Source organism: Haliotis cracherodii, unplaced genomic scaffold (genome assembly GCF_022045235.1).
Source record: "Haliotis cracherodii isolate W230 unplaced genomic scaffold, xgHalCrac1.p SCAF_10, whole genome shotgun sequence".
NCBI lineage: Eukaryota > Metazoa > Mollusca > Gastropoda > Lepetellida > Haliotidae > Haliotis > Haliotis cracherodii.
The window spans coordinates 5,030,104-5,050,047 of record NW_027266265.1 but is presented as its reverse complement, the minus strand read 5'-3'; the positions used below and the strand labels follow the sequence as shown (position 1 = coordinate 5,050,047).

General features: G+C 40.0%; 1 protein-coding gene across 1 annotated transcript; it reads right to left on the bottom strand.

The window, feature by feature from the left end:
- Positions 1-930: 930 nt before the first annotated feature.
- On the bottom strand, positions 931-19,510 carry LOC139445563 (probable methyltransferase-like protein 24). Its single transcript, XM_071226723.1, has 6 exons — positions 19,324-19,510; positions 6,494-6,593; positions 5,169-5,285; positions 4,016-4,087; positions 2,409-2,580; positions 931-1,284 (listed from the first exon to the last, which is right to left on the bottom strand). The coding sequence occupies exons 1-6, from the start codon at positions 19,454-19,456 to the stop codon at positions 991-993; spliced, it is 888 nt and encodes a 295-aa protein (XP_071082824.1). The 5' UTR covers positions 19,457-19,510; the 3' UTR covers positions 931-990.
- Positions 19,511-19,944: the final 434 nt, after the last annotated feature.

The window sequence follows — 19,944 nt, the reverse complement described above, 5'->3', positions numbered from 1 at the left end:
CGATGAGGATGATTGGTTTTGACTGAAACGAGATACAGTGTTTGAAACAGACTTCAGAGCAATCTGTCCGGACCTCATTTGAGTGTAGCCGTCATACAGCTGGAATACGGCTGAATGCGGCGTTAAACAACAAACAAAAAAACAAACATCATTTGAAAAAAACGACAAGACCATATACATTCATGGGTTGTCATGATTATTCACATGAACAGATATATCTAACATAAACATAATAATAAGTTAAGCCCGCTAAAAGTATATTTCGACATATAGGCCGTTTATTATAATTCCTATCCTGTTTTATATTTCTGAGAAAACGTCTCTGTTTTGGCTTCCAAGCTCTCATAATGAAATACAGAAACCGACATTATTTATGCGTTGCCATGCCAACTGTTCCGTGGCAATAGTTCTCTGACTAATGGTTTCCTTCAAAGTTCTTCCTCTACTTCTTTGCTTTACATGATATGACGCCGTACTTGCAGTCAGCCAGTGGAACATGCAGGTTTTGTACTAGGAATCGGTTTTTGCCGACTTGTGTTTACAGGCATCTTTGTGTATATGAACAGTGCGAAAACAGTATACAATCTACTTTGTCAAGTTTGACAAAGTGTTGTCCAGAAATTAATCGGCTAACATATTTTCACCAACTTTTGACTGTTTTTAAACTCGTATTTGGCGTGTGAATGGTTGTCAAAGATATGTTAGTCGTATACAATCGATCAGACACTGTTAGATACCACATGATTTTTACTTACGTCTATTACAAAATGGCGTCGGCATTGAGAACCTGTTATTGCAAACTTATGTTGTTCGACATAAACCGCTTTTACATAGTTATATAAATGCGATCTATGTCATGTATAGATATTTCCACAATGCACAAGTCACTTCAAGATATATGAAATTGTATAAAGATAGGAATAGCTCCAAACGTTTTCCCAGATGTATTTATATAGTGTGAATGTCTGTTGATGAATTTGAAACAATGATTCAGTTCCCTTTAAATAGTATATTGACGTAATTCACATCTGCCTGCAAAGTCCAGCTTTTTTCCCCGTACTTTCTGTTATGAAAGTCGGCTCTAAATGTGCGTAATCCCTTGTCTTTCATGCTCTGCACACTAGTATAAAACTCCACGTATTTGTCTTTGCTGGGGTAGGCGGGAAACAAGTGCCACTCCACGGCGAACTGGCGAACCTTGGACAGCACGCCGGACTCTGCTAGATCCTTCGCTGTCGGCCACTCGCTTGTCTCCACGTCAATCTTCAGGACATCGATGTGTCTCTAGAAAATCAAACATGTATTATTCCATATTCTCACATCTTGTTCTCATTCCATATTCTCACATCTTGTTCTCATTCCATATTCTCATATCTTGTTCTCACATCTTGTTCTCATTCCATATTCTCACATCTTGTTCTCATTCCATATTCTCATATCTTGTTCTCACATCTTGTTCTCATTCCATATTCTCACATCTTGTTTTCATTCCATGTTCTCACATCTTGTTCTCATTCCATATTCTCACATCTTGTTTTCATTCCATATTCTCACATCTTGTTCTCATTCCATATTCTCACATCTTGTTCTCACATCTTGTTCTCATTCCATGTTCTCACATCTTGTTCTCATTCCATATTCTCACATTATATTCTCACATCTTGTTCTCAATCCATATTCTCACATCTTGTTCTCATTCTGTGTTCTCACATCTTGTTCTCATTCCATATTCTCACAACTTGTTCTCATTCCATGTTCTCACATCTTGTTCTCATTCCATGTTTCGCATCTTGTTCTCATTCCATATTCTCACATCTTGTTCTCATTCTATGTTCTCGCATCTTGTTCTCATTCCATATTCTCACATCTTGTTCTCATTCCGTGTTCTCACATCTTGTTCTCATATTATGTTCTCGCATCTTGTTCTCATTCACTCTCACATCTTGTTCTCACATTATGTTCTCACATCTTGTTCTCATTCCATATTCTCACATCTTGTTCTCATTCCATATTCTCACATCTTGTTCTCTTATGTTCTCACATCTTGTTCTCGCGTCATGTTCCCATATAACACTGATGCCATTTATTCCCTTTCTGATTCTTTCTATCCATATGTTCATTGAAGAAGTGACCTTCACTTTTTGTGATTTCATTGGAATATGAACCTTCAGAGAGTGAGGGCCAAACTGAATGAACGTCGGAGCTTGCAACACAATGATCACAATTTCTTACCTCAAAACATTATTTAGTACGTGTGACTTCATGTTAACACTGACAACCATACAACAACCAGCTATATCGCGGAATAAAATAGTTCCTCAAAAAGAGAGGTGACATGAGAGAGAGCTGTTGGCGAAGTAGAACGTATATTCGGAATCGGTTATATCGTGAGTAAAAACAACACTTACATTTGTATGACCTAGCATCTTCATGATACTTTCGAGGCGTCTGATTTTCCATATTTGTTTGTTTTTAACATATATGTCTTTAGTAGCGACATACGAGTCACTGTCCATCCCTGAGATTCCGATGTCGTGGAAGTGGACATTCTTGCTTCTGTTGAAGTCCTTCAAGCCAATACTGAAACAGGATAAAACCATTACCTGCGTAGCATACATTGCCAGTCTGGCGCACGGGTTGCCCCACCGTCTAAGACGCCGCTACACTGTGTGCAGAGTTGCGTCCCTTGGGCGTTCCAGGAACCACTTATTATGGGATCGAAGTCCGGTTCGTCTTGATGATGTTTCTAGCTTTTTCAGCACCAAGACCAGTGTTTCACCAAAGCGGTAAACGTCTGAGACTTGCATCACTTCGGACTTCCCTCACACATGAAGCTGACACGCCGTGATGCAACTGAATTACTGTTCAAAGCGACATTAAACTCACGTTTCAACTCTTTTCTGAGTGACACAGTGGGTATGTTAATAGTAGGCTGCAACTGAGGACATTCTAACACCATGCTTCTGCTGACCTGGACAAGGTTAAAGGTGAAGCCTCTTTGCTGCAAGGTCATACTGAATAATAAACCTCAAACACCAAACGGAATTCCAAAACATCTCAATAAACGATTTCTAACTTAATTAGTTAACAACATTCTCGTCAGTGGAGATTTTACAGAACAATGAGAATGATGCATCACATTCTCCAAGATCATATGAGGAAATGGACATCCCGGGTAATGAGAGACGTATTTCCCCGTCTCCCGACTGACGCATAGCCTTCACAGATTGCTACACTCTTGGTATGAGGGTAATATGAGACCACGTCGGGCTTTCCTATTTTCTGAATATTTCTGAGGGGAGGTGCGTGCGTGCGTGCGTGCGTGCGTGCGTGCGTGCGTGCGTGCGTGCGTGCGTGCGTGCGCGCGTGTAGAATTAAATGGCCTTTAGTTTTGTCGATTGCGTTTATGGATCACTGCGACAAGGGCGTTCAAATACCGGACACAAAATTGTTTTTTGCACGCAAATCAGCTTATCTAGAAAAAGCTGTGGGGGTTGGCCGCCTCCTCATCTGAGGCCACACACAAATCCAGAAACATAATACTGTGTTTGCCCTTATATAATATCTGGACAGATCACATAGTCACTCTGCAAGGTGAACAGATGAACCGTTCTGAATCTAAGGCAGATTTTACTGTATCTTCACTGACTTTTTAATCACTTATGTCGGGTTTTTTCTTCATAATGAAGTTCTCTTTACGAGTGAGTGAGTGAGTGAGTGAGTGGGGTTTTACGCTGCGTTTAGCAATATTCCAGCAATTACAAATCGGGGTACACACATTGTACCCATGTGGGGAATGAAACCCGGGTCTTCGCTTGAACCAATAGGCTATTCACCACCACGTTTACAAGTCTAAGGAGAGTGGGACTTAAACACACTTTATATAAACTTAGCCTGTGATATATATTTAAGCCTGTTAAATAACCCCGACCTCTGTGATACAAATCCATACTTTTTGAAAGACACTTTCAATCTTTATTGCACTTATCCATAATTTGACATTATTTTATCTTACCTCGGATCAAAAGAATGAACTTCACAGCCAAGGGCCCCCATTGCATCATCAAAAGACCAGTCGTTCCAGATTCTGTATCAATTAAAACACTTCGTATTGAATTCATAATCTTTATGAATTATGGTATGGGCACTAACTAGTCCCGGGTACACGGGGATATAATAAGACTACTTCTCAGTTGAATGTACTTGGAGTATTCAAGAATTCTGACAACGAGTTTTCCTAAAATCCTAAGATTGACAAGATTCAGGAAAAACATGGCAAATATGCGGACCTCGCTTTCGAAATGTCACACTCACATCCCACAGTACCAAGTTGTCCGATTCCCCACTGTTCTTGGTGCCTTAGGTTTGGTACCTCCCAATCTGTTGACTGACATTTGGAAAGTACCCGGGTTTTACTACCAGGAATACAGCCCTTATGACAATATGGGTAATGCAGAAGGCTGCAGTGTTGGGGAGTCTTCACATTCTCCGAAAAGTTCTGGGTGGGTTTGCCTAAAACCCAAACCCAAACCCTCTTCCGTGCATTTTTTAAATTTTAAACTGTAAATAATAATAATAATAATAATGATGATGATGATGATGATGATGATGATAATAATAATAATAATAACAATTAGTAAGGAGTGAGTGAGTGATCGATATTAATTTAATTGCAAAATGTTGAAATTTTATGAATTTTAGGATATAATGAAACAATTAAATTTAAATAATTAATACTAATTGTATTTAAACATTTATCATCCAAAATAAGCTCCCACAGGAGATACTGAAGCTGTTAGCAGTATCTTTTACACTTAACTCACTGCTTATTACTGTCTACAAACTGGAAAAGTTGGAAGAAAGATGTTGGATGATGAATAAAATCTCACCCTCGTGTCTTTTGACATAAATATATCAACACTCGGAATTTTCTTTTATCAACTCGTGTTGACATATTTGATATCAAAAGACACCCCGGTGAGATTCTCTATGCACACTTAGGGTACGCCACACAAGGAAGACGGGCCTTGCTCGACACGTGCTGCTGGAACTAAAATCGATAATAATTTAATCATAAAATGTGTGTTGGAATTTTTTGACAATGCATTATGAAAGAATTCAAATTTAAATAATTAACAATTGCTGTGATTAAACATATATCTCCTCACCCAAACGAGTAGACCAGACAGGGCGGTTTCACAGCGTAGTTCCCGTCCATACAGACATGCCAGTTACCTTTCCTTACTATAGGAGTGCACTTGTACTCGGGCGGTTTTTCCCAGTCCCTGTAACACGACAATGGAGTCGTCAGTAAAATAGACAGAGCGTTTTATAAATCTGTCCCACTGCCAGCACGTATTGTTTAAGTGATTTCTGCAATAAAAGCTTATTCACATTATAACAAAAAAAAGACATCCATTTTTTTATGTAAAAAATAGCATATACATGGGAATTAGATTTGTAAAAAGACCAAACTTTATCAAAACGTTACTGGGCTGACAACCGAATCACTGCAAACGTTAAGGTCCAAAACACAAATTACTATACGCTTATCAAATACATCTTCGAATAACCATTTCTTTTCGTTGCCGGTTCCCCGATTATGTTTCTAGGTTTGTCAGCACCATACCCGTGCTCGTGGGTTTCGCCGAAGTGGTAAACGTCTGAGAATTTTTTTGTTTTTTACATTGTTCTAATAACATAACAAACAACAAAATCAAAATGATTTGAACAAAATATGATGTCATTATTAGAAGGAAGATGCATACTAAAGTAAAAGATTCATCAGCACTGCATCGTCACTGAAGCCCAGAATAACGCTAGAGTGAATATGAATTCTGAACGAAACCGCCGTCTATTTGGCGTTGATATATCATCTCACTTCTGAGTAAATAAAAACGACAAAACCTTTCCATGATCATAGGAAATATCCGCTTAAAGAAACGTCCTTTGTAGGATAAGATATATGAACATTCGTCTAGAATCACTATAAAAATGATGATACCCGTTCACCTTTTCACGAACATCTGGGCCCACTTGCACAAAGCGATCTTAGCGCTACGACTATTGTAAGCCTATGTTAAAGTATGGGAGTTATGATCATCTTCGCGCTAAGATCACTTTGTGCAAGTGGGCCCTGGTATGATCACCAATTGATGGTCATTCCTGAACACATGCTGTTAATATAGTCTGAAAAGTAATTTGCTTTTAGCAGAGTTTACTTATGAGACTGTTTAGACGCTCGTATGTATTATAACATGTGAAAAGAGATGCGGCAGAAACCAGGACACCATGACCTTCAGCTAATTCCAATACGACATTGACCCCCCCCCCCCCCCCTCACACACACACACACACACCCACCCACCCACCCACCCCCGAAACCCTACCACCAGCGATACAGCCCCATCCTTGATGACTGGAGTCTGTCCCATACACTCGATACATGTTGAATAACTCTTCAGACACTCTGGTGGCAATGAGGATCACATACCACTTCAAGAGAGAGGATGCTTGCCACCATTCTGTAATCTTCAAAGGATCCTTATAATTTGTAAGTGTATTCACTGACAATGGTGGTGGTGCTTGAAAACCTGGAACGTAAGCAGCACTGCATTAAACCCAACCAGAACATCGTACCGACAATAACATTAAACACCACCTCTCATATAATTGTGAATGATTTTACAATAATTTGCATAAGCGCTTAGTCATCAATAGATGAGATGAGGTGACAGAAATAAAATACGGAAAAGGGGACGACTTTGTGAAATAGTATTACATCTTTATTCAACGAAACTGGTTCATATTAGGAACGTCAAAAGCATGGGCAGATACACCAAAGAAAGACTGATGCCATCATAGACAATACACCACGCCAGAAACATGCTGATCTACATAGAGCTCTGGGGAACTTTGGAGTCAAGATTAGAGTTTGGATAAAGACAAACGCGGTGCAAGTTCAGATGGTTTGCAGTCGACTGCCGTAAAAGAGAAATATACTCCCAGTTTGATGGTGGCTAAAATGAAAGGAATGGTCACTAGTATACGATGTTGGTGTAGTTGATACGGGTATGATTGTTGTGTTGTTGAACCTTTCCTCTGTTTCGGCGACTGTTTTCAGCTTTGACAACATTTGTAATTTTTGGGTCAAATCCAATTTGCAAGTGTGTACTATACTTTGCCCGGCAGTGTATTCTCCCCTCTCCACCTGCACTTATGTTTCATGGCCGTCTTCCGACAAGCACACGCCGCTTACTGTGACCCATGCATCACGACAATATCCGCTTGATACAGACATATGTCAAACCTGGGACGTCTGTGCCCCAGGCGGAATACAGGCAGTAGACCCTGACGACGCGGCTGTATCTACACGGAATGCTGGCAAAACAAAAGACGTGCATGCAGTTGTTAACCGATCTATGACACCGACGCTGACTTCCAACCATACAACAAACATAAGCTTAAAGTGATCGGGCACACAAAAAGTAAAGATCTCTTCAACAAACTCTATTGGGATATTTTGTCAATTGTCTTACACAGTTACTGAACAGAAACGGCAAAATCACAAAACGCAACCTTCCTTTTCCGTTGATCCGTTATTGATCTAGGTTATGTCATTGATGAATAAGTCTGTTATGGATCAGTGGCAAATCCATTCTGTCTTGACGGCATATCGTGTGAACACGTCCTTGCTAGGAGCAGACTACGTAAGCTTAAGTTCTTCGAGATTAACACTGGTCACCGTTGCGGAAGCTCACGGACGCTGAGGGTTGAAAATGAGTGACTGGTTGTAGTTGTGGTGGTGATGATGATGATGATGATGGTGGTGGTGGTGGTGGTGATGGTTGTGGTGGTGGGGTGGTGGTAGTGGTGGCGATGGTGGGTTGGTGGTGGTTGGGGGGGTGATTGTGGGGTGGTGGGGGTGATTGTGGGGTGGTGATGGTGGTGGTGGTGTTGATGGTTAGGTGGTGGTGTTTGGCTGGTTGTGGTGTGGTGGTGGTGATGGTTGGGTGGTGATGGTGATGGTGATGGTGATGGTGGTGTATCCAAACTGAACCAACTTTCATTTAAACAACAAAGAACCTTGGCAACTGGGGATGAACTATGGCCGTTTCATGTAAAAGTCATCCGTTTCACTTGGCGGGTGGGTGAAATGTATATGCATCAGTTGCAATTGTTCAGATGTTGTTGAAGACGACTGCCATGTTTTGCTATACTGCCCTGTCTATGAAGTTGAGCGTTATAAAGAGCTAAAGGGGGCGTACAATTAAACTCACTGGGCGTTAGTGCTACACAGTGACGTGTTCATTCAATGACAAGATGCGCTACTCAAACAGTTGATGTTGAATGTGTATGATTTGAATGTGTACAGATTTCTTTAGAAGTGAAGTAGTGAAGCAGAAAACCTTTTTATGCAATTAATAAATTCTAGAAACGAGCTTCAAAAGCTCTTGGTATGTCCCCTCAGAAACTGAAAAATGTTGTTAGTCGACGAGATACAAATAGTCAGGCCAAGGAGGTAATAAACATATCAAAACCACGCAAGGTTGATAAATAAGACAGTTTTCAGAGGGATCAAGTCAGACGTGCAATTGTTAAACTGCACTCAGAAACCTGTCCCTAAGAATTTTGAAAAAACACCTTGAAACTGACCATGATTTACGTCTTACAAAGTACAAACTATGGCAGCTGTTGCATACATATGGTTACAAATACAAAAAGATAACTGGAGAAAATAGGGCTGTGTTGTGTGAACGGTCTGACATTGTTCGTCTCCGAAATCATTACCTTCGTACCATCAAGCAGAAACGTGAAGAAGGATATGAGCCTGTCTTCTTAGATGAGACATGGGTAAATGCGTCACACACAGCCAGATGTCAGTGGGTACCCAGTGGTGACTGTAAGGAGTCTGGTAGAAAGTTACCAATGGGAAAGGGTGAAAGACTCATAGTTCTCCATGCTGGTTCTGCTAGTCAGGGTTTTCTCCCAGACTGTGACCTCGTCTTTAGAGCCAAACACAACAGGGACTACTACACAGAAATGAACGGCAATGTATTTCTGGAGTGGGTGAAAGGTAAATTAGTCCCTGCTTTGCCTACCAAGTCTCTCATTGTCATGGACAATGCACCGTATTATAGTGTGCAGGATCCAGAAAGCAAGACTCCAACCTCTAATAACCGTAAAGGAGACATGGTTACTTGGCTGCAACGGAGGAACATTACCTTTCCTTCTCGAGCAACGAAACCACAGCTCTATGAAATCATCAAAACTATGAAACCTGACCCCGTGTATAAAGTTGACAGTTACATCAAGGGTCAGGGTCACGCTGTCTTACGACTGCCACCTTATCACTGCGACCTGAATCCAATCGAGTTGGTATGGGGCATCGTCAAGGGTGACGTTGGACGATCGAACACAACGTTCAAATTACGAGACGTTGAACAACTCGTAAAGCAATCCCTTGGTCGGGTAACAGTAGAAACATGGAGGCGTTGTGTGGCCACAGTCGTTGACGAGATAGAGCCACGTTATTGGTCACGAGATGGACAGTCTAACCTATAATAGTGGCAGTCGGTTCAGGCACCAGCAGTTCCGACGACGAGATCTATGGCATGAGCTAGTCAGATTGCGACTGAAATTATCATGAGACGGCCGCTCTAACGCTCTATCATTTCCCCTACCACAGAACGTGCAGTACATGCGTGCTTGCGCTGTGCCTTCCACGGTTTGTCCCCATACGTGTCATGTACACATTTCTATACAAAATTACATGATAGTTTCTTAAAGAACTTCATCCGTCATGGGTCTTAAAATAAACAAAATTCAGATTTTGTTGGGTACAGGGTATTCATGGTCTAGTAACGTATTGATGTTTCATACTCTTTTCTGGATTTCGAGTTATTTTGCAATTCATCGTTTTCATTTGGAGTCAAACGGACTGTAGTACAAGCAGCCACACAAACACACACACGTACATGCACGTCGCTATATAAGTGTTATAATCTTGGACGCGACGTTAACCCCATTTCACCTCACCTCTAAACCTTTAAGCGTAAAAGGCGACTATGGTTGTCGTAAGGGGCGACTAACGGGATCGGGGGTCAGGCTCGCTGACCTGGTTGATGCATGTCATCGTATTCCAATTGCGTGGATCGATGCTCATGATGTCAAACACTGGGTGTTCTGGTCGAGACTCGATTGGTACAGACCGTCGTCATATATCTGGACTCTTGCGGAGTGCGGCGTTAAACAACAAACACACCATTTCGGATATATACTCTTAAAAAAAACAACTTGACACTGACTTTCAAAATGTAATATAATGCGATTGTATCAATGTAGGACACAGAAACCATAATTGAAACACTATTTGAAGATCAATGTACACAATGTTCAAAACATTAATCGTGTCACCTAGACAGACACACGTACACGATACAGTTAATGTCACAGGGGTACAGAAAATGTCAGTATCGGTTGTGCCCACCACGTGCATCAATCTCCGCTTGACACCGACGACCCATAGATGCAATCAAGTTGTCAATAACACGCTGTTGGATGTGCTGCCATTCATGCTGAAGTGCATCAAGAAGCGCCGGAAGTGTTTGGGGCGGTGGATTCCTTCTGCGAAAGCGTCGATCCAACTCGTCCCACAGATGCTCAATCAGGGACAAATCTGGTGACCGGGCTGGCCAAGGTAATGTCTGGATGTTGTTGTGCTGTAAGAAGTCCTGACAAACACGTGCAATATGCGGTCGGGCGTTGTCCTGCTGGAACTGTCCGCCATGAACGTTGACGTGAGGAAGAACGTAAGGCTGTAGGATCAAGTCTGTGTAACGGACACCTGTCAATGCACCTGCCACATGCACGAGAGGCGTCCTACTACCGTGATGAATTCCGGCCAATATCATGACACTCCCGCCGCCAAATGGGACAACCTGCTGCACACAGTTGGGGGCGTATCGATAATCCCGACGTCTGTAGACACGTGCGCGCCCATTTCAGTAGGAAACGGGGCTCGTCAGTAAACAGTACATTTCTCTACCTTGCACGTGCCCATCTAACCCTCTGTTGGCACCAAAGCAGACGGTCCGCCAGATGACGTGGGGTCAATACATAACGTCGAACAGGTCTTCGTGCAAAAAGTCCAGCGTCCCTCAGTCTGTTGCGTACCGTTTGATCTGATATTCTGGGTACCCCAGGGATCTGTGTGGTTGTAGACGTGGCTGTGGTAGTGCTGTCTCGGAGGAGTCGCAGCCAGATGTATCGATCTTGTGCTTGGGTTGTCACCCTTGGTCTTCCTGACCTTGGCCTGTCGTCAACTCTGTTGGTGTTGTTGTATCGGGTCCACAGTGCGGAGATTGTCTGTCTGGATCCGCCAAAGTGCCTGGTCACTTCTTGCTGAGTTGCTCCAGCTTGTAATCGCGGTGTTTCAGTTTCGAACAATGACTGACAATGTAAACACAACCGAGTGTCGGGAGAAGTGTTTTGAAAACCATTCGGGAACCAGATTACCATTGACCGTCAAACTTCGTATCAGCTTGAATGACAAACCATGGATACAACAAATGGCCCCATATCAAGATATAAGTCAATAAATTTTCTGTAGTTTATCATAAAAAATCGAACCGATTGTGTTTGGCGTCTGCATCAATACGGTTGCACTATAAATAGCAAAGCACATGGTCATGTGTACATGTGACACATTCAATGCATTTGTGGTCAAAGTGTATTGTGTTCTATATTTTTACGGCAGAACAGCAGCAGAACATCAGTTTCGGTAAATGTAACAGTAACGATACTTAAATACGTAATTGACGACGCGATTCTTTCAGTTCAATCCGAAAATTACAGATAGGCCCCTATTTGTTTAGTTTAGGTCATTTGCATTCAACAGTTAGATTTATGCCACACAATAATCAGTTTATATTCATAAAACTTAAATTATTACAAAGATTTTTCAACTAGTGTTTAGGAAGAGGCCTAATTTGAAGCACCAGAAGTTTCGCCAAGTCACGTACATCAACATCACAATGCACATAAGCAACTGGTAAATAAGTAACGAAATATACTTAATGTTTTGACCTACAGAAGGCGTATCCAGATAATATTGTACTTACGATAAACGAAAACTCCAATACACATATTCCAAGACAAACTTTAATTATGAATTTCCTTTCCTTTCACAGAATTTTCACACACAAAACTGAGTTTGATCATTAGATCCACACTTGTCCCAAGTATTTTTTGTTCGGGGTATTTGGATACACTTCGCGCACAAGTTTTAAAATACAATCTGGGACCCCTGTCCCGTTTTGTCCACACCAATCCTTCTTCTGCTGCAACGTTTAATTCCGTTTCTTCAAGTCCAAGTATCTACGATCTCTCCAAACACTTCGTTTATTGAGCTCAGTCCAGAAGCAATGTGTTCGAATCGACGAATTTCTGCAACATGGTGGCCGCACCATTCCCTAACTGCGATTGCCTGTGCCGTGTCACGCATGGTTGACAAAAGAAGTGTGAACATACATGGTCGGCTTCATCTGGTTCCACAATGAAATCTAGCTGCGACACTGATTCACTAATCCGAAGAATCGGCACTGAATATCAAAGTTTCTGTTGCACTTGCAAGGGCGGGAAGAGAGGTGCCATCTTGTCGATTCGAGTTGTGAATCGGAATGATATGTCATCTTGAATTGGAACTTTCTCCACGATAAAGTCACTAATGTCATAACCGAAATAACAAAAGGCTCCCTGATTATGTCGAACAACTCTTCGTCAAATTAGGCTTCACATGAAAATGTTTTGTTGCTCACATTGAAGACAAGCGAAATTACAAAGTTCTGTACAGTTGTAAGCAGCAACCCGATGCGCTCATGGGGCGTGGTTGCTAGGAGATCGCGTGGTCAGAAAGGGGAAAACAAAAACTTTTAGAAAATAATAAAAGAAATACGCAGTGCAATCCAAAAGGACCATTACAGGATATTTTTAAATAATAATATTCACGAAAAAAAATCTTTTCTAAAAATACAAATTAATTTTATTAATTTATCCCAAGGTCGTAACCCTGATCACGTGGTGGGTATCTGGACGGAATCTTTGCGATGACGCCGAGAATGAGGCCGTGTGTATTACATTGTTGAATTCAACTGCCCAGGAAGATTGTTGAGGCATTGACATTTTGACAGATGTTCGTCATGGATGGAAAGAAAAATGTTCCTGAGAGAAACATTGTTGCTTTGAGCTTCGAGACAAAACATGTGTTACTGCCGAAGTAGCCAGCGACCTGAATGTAAGCTTGATGAAAATAATGTTGAAACCCATTTTCACGCACATGACAGAATTAATGAGAACAAATATTTATCTGAACATCGTTTCGAAGTCTGTGAGGCTGTCCGTATTTTAATAGTTTTATCATCATTCCGACGTGAAATAATATAATGTCTTCGTGTCTCAATTTTGCTGCCGCTGTGGAAAATTGCGCACCGATCTAATGAAAGAAATACTACTAGATCTACCATTGCACCGTCATAAAAGAACAAGGTCAACTTTATCTTTGTACCGTTGTTTATTAAAAATTCGTTTCCGAAGCAAAACGAATCGATCTAGATAATAAATTAATTCATAGACTAGATTCTAGTACCAAGTGTTAAACCTTTTTTTTAAATGTCGCAAAATAACTTACACAATTATTGAAAGACATTTTTTGATAAGTAATATATTTTATTTCCTCCGCCCGCTCTCTGGTTAGTTGAGGCTTGAGGGGAGAAACACATACAAAAAATATGGACGGCCTTATGCAAATGACACTTGGCGTGCCAATCAACAGGGATCTGGGTCACTGGGACCCGCCAAATTTCACGGATCGAGTTACTTCGGCATTAGGAGCATCATCTGACCAGTGAGACTTTGCCAAAATACATGGCTACTGGGCAATGAAAAAACGACAAGAAACTACTTTGATCAATTGAAAATATTTTTGACCATTACCAGGGTTTTTTACACGATCGTCGTCATCCAGATTCCAGATGAGGCAAGACGAACACAACGAAGAAAAACATTGTTGAAATCACCGATTGCCGTATATATTGTGAGAAATGCTATTTATAAACTGCAGATATACCTTACACCACAGGATAACGTTTGGTGCCCAATCACATATTATGTTTCTTGTTCATTTACACTGCTCATGTGCATCACGACAAACATATTTCGTTCTCGTCCAGAGATCTAGAACTATAATTTGTGTGTTGGATAATTCGTGGAAATTCCACGGTATCATTTTATGAAGGTGTGAAGACGACATGGCAGGTAGGTTTTGAAACCAAAGATGTACGCGTTTGTTGAAAAGTCTTGGAATCGTTTGGTAGATTTTATATTACCATTAAAAGTTACGTCCTTGTAAACGGCCCATGTGGGTGGGTGTTTACATGACGTCACCCGTTTACGCATTAACCAATGAAATGTATGTGTTCTCATGACGTCATATTGACCTGTCAGATCACTTGTATAAGCTCCGCCCACTAGAGTGCGGTAGTTACTACCGCAGATGGGGCTTACTAATGCGCACGGACAGCGTCTAAGAAACGAGAACGCGAGATCGCGAGAAAATGAATATTCGCGCATTATCACGATTTCGTGTTTTTGTGGCCTAATTTTATAAGTCTCGCGTTCTAGAATTATCATGTTTTGGGCATATTCAGCTCGTTTCCCAAAGTATTCCATAATCCAGAGTCCAATTTTGAACGCAAATAACCGATAACCTATTTTGCGAAATGAAATAAAAACTACACAAAATGCTTCTTTTATCCGGAAAGTCGGTTTCCGGATCCGGACAGACAATTTCAATTTCCAACCTTGCAAAAACACACACCATTAGGTCACACTTACCGGTCAGTATACACGCTTGTTTTACAATTCAAACCCGGCAGTCAAATATTTGACATGTATAACCAGTAGGTTGGTTGTTGGTTGGTTTGTTGTTTAACGCCGCACTCAGCAATATTCCAGCTATATGACGGCGGTCTGCAAATAATCGAGTCTGGACCAGACAATCCTGTGATTAATATCAGCACAAATGAATCGATTCATCTTGTAATTATAAGAGTTTCAAGATAACAAACTGTACTCGAGCTTTTTAATTTTCTGAATTTTTATTGTATTTACGTATTTCTAGTTCTTGATTCGAGAATTAATTTTGGTGTTTATTTTCTTAATATCTGCAATGTATGCATGCTTTGTCAAAGAGAGGAACTGTTTTGCACAGTAGCATTTGTAGACTCTTGTAATTGATCAAAAGAACCTGTTTCAGTGAGAGAAATAACCTGCATTAGTTTTGTTACTGTTTGGAGTCAGTCAGAGACTGTCTTTGTGCTTCTGCAAAGTGTTTTAGGATTTGTCGTTAATCACTGAAAGTGATTATACAGTTTGCATTTCATTCAATTATTTCACTGTATTTATTTTTCATGTTGCTCAGGATTTCAAGAGGAAAAATGGTTGTGTTCATTCAATAGAAAATGATAGAATAATAAACCAAAATAATCTCTTATCTATGTTTTTGTTGTTATTATTTACATGTTTGGCATGACTGCTGAGTTCCAGTACGTATCACAGGTGATACAAACAATATTTTGTAAACAATTGAACAAACAGTGGAAATCAACACATCTCTGTCTTAGTTTGACCACAGGTGTGTCAAATTAGGATTTTAAGAATTTTTGGACAACTAGAAATAGTTCTGGTTACTAGAGGGTTAAAAAATCGGATTCTTCTTGCATTGTCTATGTAGCTCAGTATGGTTAGGTCTACTTTCGCACTTTCGCCTACAGTAGTTTACAGAAATAGTGATGTGATGTGCTATGTGATAGAAGGTAAAGAATGAAATAGTTCATTACTTAACATTGAGTAGAGGACATGTTAGACACAGTTATTAATATTAACATATCAAAGAAATGAAACTGATCTGAAACCAAACATAGTTACAAGAGATTTATAAAAGAAACTTCACTATCTCCTGAGTAGAATCCCATTGTTGTTCAGTAACACAAGACCACTGATCACTCCAAACACTAAGATTAACAAGCGCTTCAAACAGGTTAATTATTTAACATACTTTCGTTAATTCAAGATAGCATAAGCGTCAATGTGTGAACCCAGGTTCTACTGGTAAATGTACATGTAAATGTATCACATGAATTTTTATGGTTTTATTTGCAATGTGAATTCATTGGAGGGTGTTGGAAGATGTGACAATATTTTAGCAAGACGTGTTTTTATTCACTGCCAGAAATACATTGTTCTTAGATTGTTGTGAGATCTATATTTGTTATAGATGGAGACTGTGTAATTGAACAACTGTGCCCTTTTTACGATGCCACCCGCTCTGCAGATTTCCCCGCCATATTTAACCAAAACTATGTAATGATATGAATATGATGTTTAATAACACCAATCTAGTACCTAAAATAGGTGCGATGTCAATCAGTGGAAAAATGCTTTATATAATAAATCCCCTGGGCCTGATGGTATTGCTGCTGAATTTTTAAAGTCTTCAGAAAAGCAAATTACACCAATTTTAGTTATTACATTTAACAAAATCTTTGAGAGTGGTCACTTTCCAGATGTGTGGGGAAAAAGTATCCTCTGTCCTCTGTTCAAGTCTGGTGATATGAATGATGCCAACAATTATAGAGGTATATCACTCATTGATACCATATGCAAAGTATTTACATCTATTCTTAATGCTAGACTACAGAGGTGGTGTGATGATAACAATATCATTGACGAATCTAAAGCTGGATTTAGACCCAACTATTCCACGACAGATCATATATTTTCACTACAGGCCATTATCCAAAAGTATGCATGTAAAAAAAGAAGGTTCTACTGCTTATTTGTAGATTTCTCAAAAGCTTTTGATAACGTTGATCACAATATGTTGTTACAGAGTTTGGAAGATATTGATGTCTGCGGAAAGTTTTTGTCCATTATCACATCAATGTACGATAAACTGTGTACCTGTGTTAGAACACCTACTGGGTTATCCAAATACTTTAAGAGTAATATAGGTATCCGCCAAGGATGAATACTCAGCCCTCAGATGTTTTTAATATTCATAAATAAACTTGTAAATTTTATGGAAAATTATGGGGGACAAACCGTTTTTATTACTAAAGACTGTCCAGCATTATATGCTCTTATGTTTTCTGATGACGTGTCATCTATTGCTGATACACCTTTAAATTTACACAAGAAGATCAATGCCTTGGAACATTTTTGCAATACCACAGGCATGAAGGTAAACTTGAAGAAAACTAAAGTTATGGTATTCAGAAATGGCGGACCCCTTAGACATTATGAAAAATGGAAATTTAATAGTGTATATATGGAAAATGTGTCGTTTTATAGATATTTGGGTATTGTGTTCACGCCCAAATTTGTTTGGACTAAGGTACTAAATACTCTTGCTGCACAGAGTAACAAGGCCATAATGACATTATATAGATATCGAAAGAAAGTTGGTAATATACCCTGTCAAGATTTATTTAAGATATTTGATGCTATGATTGAGCCTATTGTCTGTTACGGCGCAGAAATATTGGGCATCTCATATTGTAAAGTTTTTGAAGATGTACAGAATAAAATGTGTAAATGGTTTCTAAATACAGGTAAAACAACAAACAATGCAATGGTTTTAGGAGAGTGCGGAAGAGCCCCTCTCCAACTTGTGTATACCACAAGGGCCATCAAGTATTGGTGCAGGCTACTGCGTTTGGACGAGCGCAGACTGCCTCGCCAATGTTATTTAATGCTCAAATCACTGGACCATTCTGGTTGCACCACATGGGCCTACACTCCCCATACCAGTACATCTGACAATATGTATGACTCGTTTCAGATGTAGCAAGTTTAAACTTGCAATTGACTTGGGGAGATACACAAATGCCCCATACACTGAACGATTATGTAAATATTGTATAGAAAATGGTATATCTTTTATTGAAGATGAATTTCATGTTTTACTTGTATGTGAGCGTTATTCAGCCCTAAGAAATATGTATCTTAAACTATATCAAGTTTCAAACTGTAAAATCTTTCACTGAAATTATTTCATCAGAAAATGTTGATGTTGTATATAACACGTGTATATATCTATATAAAGTCCAACGGCTAAGAGAAACTTAAATCGACTACTTCCTTGACATGCGTAGTTCATGCAATCAGCCATTGTCTGTATTATGGGCCTATGGCCTTCTTACTGAATAAACTGTCTGTCTGTCTGTCTGACTATTATAAACTATTATGCATTATTATCTACTATATTTTTACCTACTGCCTGGGCGAGTCTAAATTGTTACTGAAATGGTAAACTTGAAATAACATAAATCACCGTTGCATAAATGTGTTGACGATTGTAGACGACGACCTATGTATGGTTCTAATGTCCACAGTAGGGAATTTCGAATACATTGTATTCGAATAACCTGTAATTAATACTTGCTTTTTGAATAATACACAGAATTCGTATGTACAGTGAATATATACCTCACTGTATATGCTTTCAGGATTGTGGTATGAAATACAGCCAGGTGATTGATACACTGTACCCACCGCTGTTACAGGCAAAGAAGGATGTGGCCCTCCACACATCATGTGTCTTGTACTTCATAATCCATCTACTAGAATACCTATCATGTCTTGACAGTGAATGATTAATTAATATACTGTCATCTTCTCGGTCACATGTCAGGGCTTGCATTTATTATAGTTACAACATCAGTGAGTCACTTCAGAATACGTAGATTCATTGCGTGCACTACAAATAGCAAGTTTTAAGAATGTAAGCGCAGACCAATCTAATCTTCATATCCGGTAGCATAGAAATACCTGTATCAATTTGGCTTGCGTTTTTACAAATTGACCGTTGCTTGTCCTTTCTGTCAATTCTTATCAGCTCATACTGAAACTACATAACGTAATCTACAGCTAAGGTACGTAGTTCTGTTTGTTGGTTCAAGTCACAATCAGTAATATTCCAGCTGTATGATAAACATGTAGTTAAACTACAGTTATCCACAGCTGTTTTTTTATAACAAGTAACATAGGTTCAAGGTGGAATATTCATATCATGGTCTTCATTAACATGCAGAACATCACAGCACGACCAAACACATGGTCATATCATATTGGTCTCCCAGGTTAAAGTTCCCGTGAAGCCAATATATTATTGCATGATCATTTAAGAAAAAATCCCATATGTTTTACCTTGATTTGAAAGCTACTTGTGATTTTAATGAGGAGGCAAAGAAACACATGTTTTACCTGCATTTGAAAAGCCGCTTGGGCCTTTCTCCCCAGTGTATCCAGTCTGTTCCCGTGTTGAATAAAGGACAAATACTAGAAAGATTAGAACGCCTACAAACGCTGCGGCTACTGCCTTGATTCCGAACGCCATGGTACAGCTCTTCACCTGTCTGAACTGTGACGTGGAGGGAGGTGTCAGACACACATCAAGAATGGAGCGGTGTGGCTGAAGGGTTTATTGACGTCACGTGTTATGTGCCTCTGTTCAACTGCCCACGGGGTTCTACACGGGGGACTCAAAGCTCTGTACATGGAGCATTAATAACCCATCAGCTGATATTCTGTACAGTGGGTTTGTTTACTTGTAATGTGCCTGTGAACATGTCTCCTGTTCAACCCAGTGTGTCTGTTTACCTGGCCTCCTGTGCAATCTAATGTGTCTGTTCACCTGGCCTCCTGTGCATTCTAATGTGCCTGTTCACCTGGCCTCCAGTGCAATCTAATGTGCCCGTGGAACGTGTTTCCAGTGCAATCTAATGTGTCTGTTCACCTGGCCTCCTGTGCAATCTAATGTTTTTGTTCACCTGGCCCCCTGTGCAATCTAATGTGCCTGTGTTGCGTCACTTCGGGCTTTCCTTT